The sequence below is a fragment of the Convolutriloba macropyga genome, chromosome 5 (assembly GCF_964194025.1).
Source record: "Convolutriloba macropyga chromosome 5, txConMacr16.3, whole genome shotgun sequence".
NCBI classification, from domain to species: domain Eukaryota; kingdom Metazoa; phylum Xenacoelomorpha; order Acoela; family Convolutidae; genus Convolutriloba; species Convolutriloba macropyga.
In genome coordinates, this window is record NC_134472.1 from 44,573,322 (window position 1) to 44,583,668 (window position 10,347).

The 10,347-nt window shown below is 35.3% G+C and overlaps 1 protein-coding gene across 1 annotated transcript; it reads left to right on the forward strand.

The window, feature by feature from the left end:
• Positions 1-3,285: 3,285 nt before the first annotated feature.
• LOC142340029 (uncharacterized) lies at positions 3,286-6,482 on the forward strand. Its single transcript, XM_075390426.1, has 3 exons — positions 3,286-3,698; positions 5,330-5,518; positions 6,139-6,482. The coding sequence occupies exons 1-3, from the start codon at positions 3,513-3,515 to the stop codon at positions 6,253-6,255; spliced, it is 492 nt and encodes a 163-aa protein (XP_075246541.1). The 5' UTR covers positions 3,286-3,512; the 3' UTR covers positions 6,256-6,482.
• Positions 6,483-10,347: the final 3,865 nt, after the last annotated feature.

Here is a 10,347-nt window from a genome sequence, read left to right on the forward strand (position 1 = left end):
TGCAGAACGAATCAATGCAGAAAAATTTCACAGAAAAAATCAATTTGGAATATTGGGAAAATTCAATTAATTTTTCGTGTGGTCCATGTAACATATAAAGGAAAACTATTGTTTTATCCAATGAAAACAATTCATCCAACCGCAAATGAGAATAAAAATGTGTAAATTCTCTTTTTTTTTCAAATTGCATAGAAAGGTACAAATTGGTAGCAAAAAAACTTGCAACCTGTATTGCAATAAGAGCCTACAGGCATGAGGCTTCAATTCATTCACCATTGAAGCAATATAATGAGTCAAAACTCGCAAATAGACTAAAATTGAACAAAATGGTTGAAAAGTCTTCGAATTAATCAACAAGACAAAATAAAAAGTATAAAATTAAAAGGAAAAATTTGTTTAAAAACAAAATGTGTCTTTTCCATTATAGCCTCCTAACCCAGCCGAGTGGTCAGATAATATATGTCCCCACAATCTTGGAAATTATACCATAATGGCGGCTATAATTTCAAGGGGGCTACAACAAAGACACCAATAGATTTTGCAGAAACTAATTACTACTCAAATTTTGAAACGAAATTTCAAGCATACTCTCAGTGCCGCATTGTTAAATGAAATCAACTGCAAACGAGTAGATAATCTAAGAAAATGGGCAAAACCGTTGTGTTTAACAACTGATAAAAGCAGAACTGATTGGAACTATAGATCTTAGGAAAAAGGTAGATTGGTACATGCTAGATTGCGAAGAGTAAGGACATAAACAGAAACGCAGGCAAAAACAGAAAGACTAATTCTTGATATCTGAAAGTTCAAAAAACAATATTGAAAGTAATGAAGTAGAAAAACAATTGCATTTTCTTATTTAGCATTAAAATATATAGCTATCCTGTGGTATAGATTAAAGTGTAGAAACGTAGTGCAAAGATTGGAAATATTGAAATATTGTGCAATTAAATTGTCACATTTTTTTCAAAGTTTCTCTTAGAAAAAAATTTTGCAGAAATCCAAACACTGAAAATCACACAATTATCCAATTATTAGTAAGAGAAAACTAAGATTCCTGACCGTGCTCAAAATTTACTTCTGTTTAAATTTCTATTAAGCAAAATTACATTGCTTGATAAAGAGGCATTCACTGCATGAAATATCAAAAATATATTTCCATTTGCACGGTTAGTTGAAAATTTGGACAAAAAATTGCTTAAACACTGTGGCCTTCAATATTTTTTAACACACGTAAATTGAAAATATAACCCAGGGGTTCAATATTACAAGTTTAAAATGTTATATACAAATTCAGTACAATTTCAAAAATCAAAATTAGTGATTCCGTTTTTTTAAGGTAAAAATAACTTTTGAAGACAACAACGTTCCTTTCTATCGGTACAAGTTTGAATTGATGGAGCAGGTGCTGTTTTAACATGCGTTTAAACTGTGATCGTGATCTGATAATCCGGACTTCACGTGTTTAGTTTAATCCATTTTTGGATGTTTGCTTTGTGTAATGATCAACTGCTCGACCTTTAGCTGTTCAGCTCTGTTGTATTTTCTTACTAAGACATTACCACTTAGAGAAAATCTCTCAGTGCCGTCTGATTTCAATAATGAAATATCTTTCCTAAGCTTTGAAACACTCATCTGGCTTATTAAAATTTCTGCAGGGAAAATGTGAGATTTTACTAAGAGGTCTCTAGATCTCTCAAATTTTTTTCTCGTATAGCAGATTTTAATTCCCAATTGATTTGTCAATTAGTTTGCAGAAAAATTCAAGTTCTGAAAAAATAGAGCACTGAAAGTTAAATGAGAAAGGGCTAGGGATTTGAATAGCATCAATCGTGCTTTCAGAGGTAACTGATAACGTATAAGGTATATGGATCTAATTGCTTTGGCCATATTTGATATTCCTTTGTTGAGTTGTACATAAAAGTTTAGTTTAGAATCAATCATTATACCCAAGTATCTGCAGAGACTTTGTGGCTTAATTTCTTTTCCCCGAAAAACTATTGGATTAAATTTTCTATTTTTTTTCGAGACGCAAAGAAGTTCAGTTTTACCGGTATATTAGTTCAATTTTATATCCGCATTATAAAGCTTTTGAAAACACTGTTTTATCCATTTCAGAGGTTCACCTATTAATACAGCTTCTATAAAAAATTATTTAGAGGAAGCTAAATTATAAGCAAAATAAATTATAATTATAAGCATAATTCAAAGTCGAAAAGTCTATCACTGATCGACGCGCAGGATCACAGGATTTGTCTCGCTCAGAAAAAATTATTTCACTCGGTAATTTTACTCTTTCGCTTTTAGGTCAAAACGCCGTCTGAACGAAGAGTACTTCCGGTAAAAAAACCTTAATAAAACCAATACTCCTCTTCAAGTAGTAAAAAATAGACCAACAGGACTAATTTACTTGCTACAAAAAGACCAACAGGACTATTATATTTGCTTCGTTTGCAATTAAAAAGCAGTTATTAGTTGTAATTTTTCTCACTATAGATTTGATCAGAGTAGATTGTCAATTTTTTAAATTAATTTTTAAAAATGTAATCTTTGAATGATTCGTGCTCATTGCCTTTTTGCAGTACGTTTATCCTACAGATTTATTTGTATGCAGTAGATTTGGTCCTGGTTAAATCTATTTTATTCTTTCGATCTTTGATAAACTTTTAGGCATATGGAGAGTTGAAACTTTATGTGGAGACGCACTTTGCCGATGCTCCTTCTACTTGAAGGTATAGAAGTAGCGCAAAAAGCGGGCACTAGGTTCCAGACGCCACATATTCGCTCTTAAACCTGTTAAGTTTGGATAGGGCTGTGAGATCAATCAACCGGATACTAATAATCCAACGCCAATAGTGGCCCTCCTGTTAGCTTTATTTTGGCGGAAAAGTGCGTCCCCTTTGATTAGTGTTTATTCCACACTTCAAAGTTTGATGCTTGAACCCAGCTTTTTATAACCTAGCTGGTTAATTGATTTGATTTGATATGAATTCTGTCGTCATTATATTCTCAAAGGATTAATATTAGATGATGGACAGTTGTGATCTCGTTTTATAGTCAGACTTCAATACTAATTAGTTATCATGATGGCCTTTTTAAACGGATCACAGCTTTTATAATTTGTACCGGATTGTTTTGATGTGTATTACCTATGCATATCAATCGCATTTTTGAAGGGTGGTTCAGCCAGTAAGCATAGGAACACATCAAAGCAAATCTCAATTAATTCGGTTTGAACTGATCGAACAAAAAAGAGCAAGTAATTAATATATTGCGTGCTATGCGTTGGCTAATTTAATTTAACTGTTTTCGTATCAACAACGGTGGGATAATTTTACAAGTGTGGATATTTTGATAGGATTGTTGCAAGCTCGTATAAATACCGACCTAAACATCTAAGCTGCATCATTTAATTTTGTCTCTCTGCTTTTGTCGCATTTACCTTTGTGTCGAACTGTAATATTCAGATATTACTTTCACCGAAAACTAACTTTTCTTTGCCGGATTCCAAAATGGTGGTAAACGTATTCATGGACGTTTCAATTGGGGGGTCTCCCGCTGGGACGATGAAGATTGAACTTCGTGACGATGTGGTTCCCAAGACAGCCGAGAACTTCCGAGCCCTGTGCACTGGTGAAAAGGGCTTCGGGTACAAGGGCTCCAAGTTCCATCGGGTCATTCCATTCTTCATGGGCCAGGTTTTTATAGGATTTGTATTTAACCCTAGATTCAGCCCTAGATAGGCTTTAGCTCTACAGATGTTATTTAAAAACTTGCTCGTCCGTTTTCAACTAATGCCTCTTTATAAGTTAGAACATAGATCTTAGCGGCTCGAGGGACTTAGTGCCCTGACACGAGGGCGTTTGTGCCTGAGGCCTGGGTACAAGTCCCTAGGAGCTACTAGATTTTTTTCTAACTTATTTAGTCTTTCCCATTATATCTCCAACCCCCTACGCATCGAAAATGTTCAGTTATCACCCAATATGGTATAGGAGACCCAAATTTTTGTGCTAAGTTAGGGCCAGTAGCAAAACATTCAATGCATGAATGCATGCCGTGCTGTTTTACGTGCTCGTTTACCAACTCAAGATTAATCTACTAATTTATACGCCTGAAAGCGTTTTTTTAAAACACTTTTTATACCATTGATCGGGTACAATAGTCCTCTCGCCTACCTATGAAACTCAGATTAAACGCAACGTTCACATACTAGAAATCCTAATGTAAATTTAATGAACTCCATCCAAGTTACAGTAAAGAAAGTTGTCACAAGATTACTACTTATTCACATCTTTTCTCTCGCTCTAATGTTTAACAAGTGAAAACTTAGCCATAGTTGAACAAACCTGAAAACATATCACATATTGTGATACCTTTTTTTAAATGTGAAAGTTGGGAGGAGTTCATCAAATTTACATTAGAATTTCCAGTAATTGAAAGTTGCGTTTTATCTGAGTTTCATAGGTAGGCGAGAGGACTAGTGTAGGGGATCAATGGTATAAAAAGTGTTTGGTAAAAGTTGTTGGAGTAATATTGGAACTTTGTTTCGTGAAAATAAGGGCTGCTAACTTACTTTTGCCGTTCAGTGTACGTAACGGTAACTCACCAGATAGTCCAATGTAAAGTTTGTAAACTCCATCCAAGTCTCGCGAGAAAAAAAAAGTTGTCCCGATATCACATCCTGTCTCCCTCTAATGTTTAACACAAATGCAAACTCAATCGTAGTTGAAAAACAAGTGAAAACATCAAATTTTGAGTTGGAGTAATATTGCCTCAAAAACTAAATTTTTGCTGCGTAAAAATGGGGGGTGCTAACTTAATTTTGTCGTTATAAATAGCACAGGCATGCTAAATTCACATCAGCTCTTGTTGCGCTTCCAACGTAAGTGCATGAGAAATAAATGAAATGACTTGTTAATGGACGATAAATACTACAACAGACGGTGGCATGATATCTGTTGTGGCGTGGAACAGTGACATGATTTTACGAATTTTGCTCAGACTATGAAGCTCTGCTTCTTTTGTCTTATTATCCACTGTCGCTATGGAGAAGGGGGAAATAGTCTAATCTTGTGGATACATACTGTTTTAAGATCTGTAAATCTTGTAATGGCAAAGAGACTTGATTAAAAACATTAACATACTAATTTTACCACCCTCTCGAAGTCATTGAACAACTCGGCTTCGCCTCGGACCTTGATAACACCCGTGGGGTATTATTCATTCCACGATCGATAATTTATTGTTCAGGTCGAGTTATATAACGACAGTGATATCAAATTTGTGTGTTATTAAGGATAGACAAAAAAGTAGTGTCTTTTATCTCCAGGGTGGAGACTTCACAAAAGGGGACGGGAGGGGTGGGAAGAGTATCTATGGGCCTAAGTTTGCGGATGAGAACTTCACTCTGAAACACGACGGAAGAGGAGTCCTTTCTATGGCCAATGCTGGTCCAAACACAAATGCATCCCAGTTCATGATAATGTTCGGAAAAACAGATTGGCTCGATGGCAAAAATGTATGACCCAATCTACAATCTACTGTAAAAATTATTGTTTTTTTTTAAGGAAAACATGCAAATTCAAATGCATAACCGTCAGGTTAATTATTCGCATGTCCACAATTATGCTCACAATCATCAAATTAACTCCATGTTGAAACCATTGAGTCATTTGTGCCTGTTCGCTTTTATTCTGCTTTCATTTATAATAAGAGTAAATCCTAACTGCTTGTTAAATGCTTCATTCTCATAGCCTCTTTTTTGCCTCACCATGATTCAAAGACAAAATTAATTCGATCATCTATCTTATTAGTGAATATCTGTTTTTTTGCCTCATCTGAAAATGGTTGAAAACTCCGTGTCTTTGGAGTTGACTCAATTTTCTCTTCATTTCTGTCGCAAGTCTTAAATGTTCGGATCATCAATAATGCAAAAAAAAACTCTCAACCATGCCTCCTCTTGAGCCCATAAAATTTAAACGATGCGGCTTTTATACTATTTCGAATTTTAGGCTTATCTCGTTATACCCCCTCTCTCCCAGTCCCAAACAAGCTTTCACAAACACCTGATTTTTGTCGGAACATTTTCTCATGGCCTCTCATTTTGTGATTGTTTAAATGTAACTTTGAACTGTTTAGGTTGTATTTGGAAGGGTGAAGTCTGGATTGGAGGTGTTGGGTAAAATGTCCGATGTGGGAAGCGATAGAGGAAGCGTATCCGCTCCGATTGAAATCACAAACTGTGGACAGTGCTGAAGAGAAGCAAAAGCAGCAAACAATTTATGACATACTTTTTAAGACTGAGCAAAAGTCGGATCACACTCTGTTCTATTCGGTGATTTCAGAACTAGATGATGATGATGAGGATGATGATATTGATAATAGGAAAGCTCGTTCTCAATAATAATAATAATAACTTATGAGCGTATGTAATTATTGTATCCGTTAATACAGCAGTACCAAAAGAAAAACCGATCGTAGTATTTAAACAGTACAGTACGTATATAACAACAGTACGTGGGAAGGTAGCCTGTTAGTAGGATATTAGGACGGTAGTGCAGAAACTCCCATGAGGCAGTTCGAGTTATGGCACTTGAGAGATTGAAGCTGTTTTAGCTCAAAGAAATCAGAGGGAATAAGATTTTTGGATTCGGACCAGTTGAACTTAGGATATATAAGAAGAGAAAAATTTAGCGGATCTTTTCCCTTTGTGCCCCCCCCCCCCCCAGTACTTTATGCTCCCCACAATTACAGTTCATATGCTATTACATAGTAACTCACTATGTCAAAATATGGTACGTTCCTCTGGGGGTGCAAATACTATCCAGCCACTATGCTGGGGGGCAAAAACGGAAAAGATCAAATTTAGCAAAAATGGTCGTATTTACACTCCGAAAATTTAGTATAATACCTGAAAGTTACATTTGAGACATATCAAAAGTCAGGCGATCTTTGGCATGGTCTTAGTCTCGCAAAATCATTTGCTTTACCTAAAGCAAATTTCAGTATGTTACAAATATACTACACAATCCTGATTCACATTTTCCATTTTTTGCCGCAGTTTTTCTATAGTATCAAGATTTTTTTGCTTGTAATTTTTTTAACATCCTATACGATTGTAAAGCCTAAGATGTCTTCTAAGTTCATTGACTGACTGCTTCTCTACGTTTCAATGTCCCTGTTGTGCTCTGTTTCACTATTTAAAGAAGCAACTTCGCAAAGACAAAAGCAATACCAACTATTCTATGCTTATTCACTCTGCTTATTTACCACGCTTATTTAATACTTCTACTATTGTTGGAGCCTTCAAAACCTTGTACGACAAACGAGGAGGAATTCATTTATGCAGCACTTTTTGGCGAAATTGTCTGCATTCACAGATTGTAACTCTCGATCACCCAAAGACAGTATCTTCAAGTACCGCAAAGAAAACTGGACACAGTCCTGTAATGAAACATTAGATAGTTTGACCGATGTAAAATCCGTAAGATCCTGCTGAACTGAAATTCCAAACTTACATCGATTAACGTCCTCTAAAAAGGTCCCACGATTTGTCTCTTTGGACGCGCTAACAAAGATATTCCAGAGAACAATGTTTCACGTTGGAGATTTTGTAAGAAATGACAAAAACGAAAAAAAAACTTATCAAAAAGTACAAGCAATCTTTAAACGACAATCTTTTTGAAGTCGAAATGTAAGATACCAACCCTTAACTCAACAACGTATTCGTTGATTGATGCAAAAAAAGAAAATGTAATTTTTATCAATATGAGATGTAGCGGGTCCATTTTGAGTAAAATGAGTCCAAACAGTTTCATCGATGTGCAAAGTTTCAATATCGATGAAAGTGTGCAATTTTCTTTGTGCAAATGTTTGATTTGAAATCTTTTGCGTTTCGAATTTTTTCAAATGTGACATGGAACTCACAGGTTGCGACGAGCACACTATGAAAAGTTTTTAGTGGACCTATGTCCAACAAAGCATTTTTTTCAAATATACAAAAATCATTGAGAGTCAGGTGATGTTGATTAAAAAAAGTCTAACTAAACAATCAATATTGGTTGTGGTTCGAACCAAAACAAGAAAAATGGCTCCCATTGGTTCTTCGGGAACCGGGTAAATCATTTCCTGCCTCTTCATTTCAAAAATTTTGCCAACCAGCATGGAGTCTTTGCAAACCCAGCAACCAAGCAACATACTTACTGAATCATCACTAAATGGTTACCTGCTGAAACAGTCCAGTCTCGATAAATTTATTAGAAAAAACCGCCATTTCGGTGACCTTCTATTGATGGCAGTTTTTCTCATAAACTGTGGTCATTGCAGAGTCTTGATGCACGAAGGTTTGAGTAGACTTAACTGGTGACCGCAATAAAATTATTGATTTGCAAAAGATTTTGTTGGAAGTCAAAAGTCAAAAGTTAGGTTGTTCAGTCGTCCTGTACTGATATCAAACTTGACGGATTGGCTGCTGCTGACAAAACCAAAACAGACGACTTTTTTATTGTAATAACGATTTCTCACATAACAATGATGCAAAAAACAATGGTTGATCATCTCAAGGCTTCCGAAGGTGAACCAGCAGCAGTAAAAGAAGCGGAAAATGTTCGAGAGGAACACTTGGTCAGAGAGTCAGCCAAGTTCACATTTCAAGTCAAAGTAGAATTTTTCACTGGCGGTTAACATCTTTACAAAGTTGCAACATTTTGTAATGCATTCAGACGATCTTTAGAAATCTTTGAAACCATGTTGTCTGTTGCAGCAAGATCTTACAAGTTTAAAATAGATGGAGCAAGTTTGTAAGTCCGTAAGATGACATTGAATGATGTTGTTGTGTTTGTAATTGAAAAAAGGTTGCATAAAATCCCTGCTTCCTGTCGTTACCTTGAAACTCTGTCAAACTTTTGTAGCTTCAACTGGTATTCACAGAGGGAAGTAAGGACATATTTTTGCTCGAGAGCCAACATAGAGATATGCACTTTGTCTAATTACAACCAATGCTTTTGGCAGAAAGAAGTGATGTGCTTTCCACTTTGAAAACTTTGACCTGGATGTGATATAGTTTTACCGCAAGGGATTACCAGTGGCTGCTACCACAAAATTTTTAACTGACAAAAAACGTCTCTGTTTTAATACGAATTCAGATGTAATTTATGTTGACAATGGGCGGAAAATAAGTCTGTGTGATTACTCCGTCCAATTCACCAATGTTTTTGATCTGTTCAGCCCCACCAAACTTTTCGACAAATTGCTGCCTACCAATTAGGCTAAAATTTTCAGTGTTGTTGTCATTTTTATTGCAGGAAAAGCTAGTATAAGTTTTGAAGCATGAGTTTTGAGGTTTAGCTGCAAGAATTTTCCCGAGAAGAAGAAAGCAATTGTTGTTTAGTGAAAGTATCAACGTCTGAATTTCCTGGTATGCATGTCTCCTCGTTTGTAATCATTTTGGAATGAATAATTTTCCTAAACTAGCCCCTTGGGCGGTCTTTCTCCTCTCACAAGGACGTTTATCGTCAACTTGCAAGATGTAATGCACAGTTTAAACAAATGCTTGAAAACTAGCTAATTCAAAGTCACAAATCCGAACCTTGCGGACTTATTCGTATTTTCAATGCCCAATTAAAATTTGATAACAGAAAAATTGTCAAATGCAGTGATTTCCAATTGAATTGCTTTGCTCTCCAAATGATGTTATAACAAATCTAACATAGTTTAATTAAATAATGATACCGAAACACATTTTTCTTCTTAGACAAGACCAACAAATAGTAATTTGAAAGCACCAAATTTTAAATTTCCAAGAATACTCATAAATCTATCGATAAACCAACAAAACACTAGAATGAGGACCATTATTTTTTGATCTGCTTGTCAGGCTTTAGAGTTAATTTTAATCACTTCGTGTTTTTGAAAAGTTTTGTTAAGCAGATTAATGTAAATTGTTTTCTGTGGTACAATCAAACAATATTATTCCCGACATTTCTTTTGGCTGATTTTAGAACAACTGGAATTCCCTTGCGTGCATCACAGTATCCTTTTTCTCTCTGTTTCGGTAATAAAAACAACGGCAACTTGTCCTTTTAAAAACATTCCTTTTGTTTCCAATTATCTAATGTTGAAAACAGATGTATGAAAGTTAATTAAAAATTAACTGTCATTCAGATGGTGGGATTGATAAGTTGATGGCTATCAAAATTCATACTCAAACTGAGAACTCACAGCGTAGTCATTTTCATTTGTTTTAAGTTTTCCTTTTTTCCTTATAAGGTAAATACTTGAACTCTTTCTGAAACTGTTTGAACATATTAGCCGAGCGCTCATACATTGCTTCCATAATTGTAACTACAC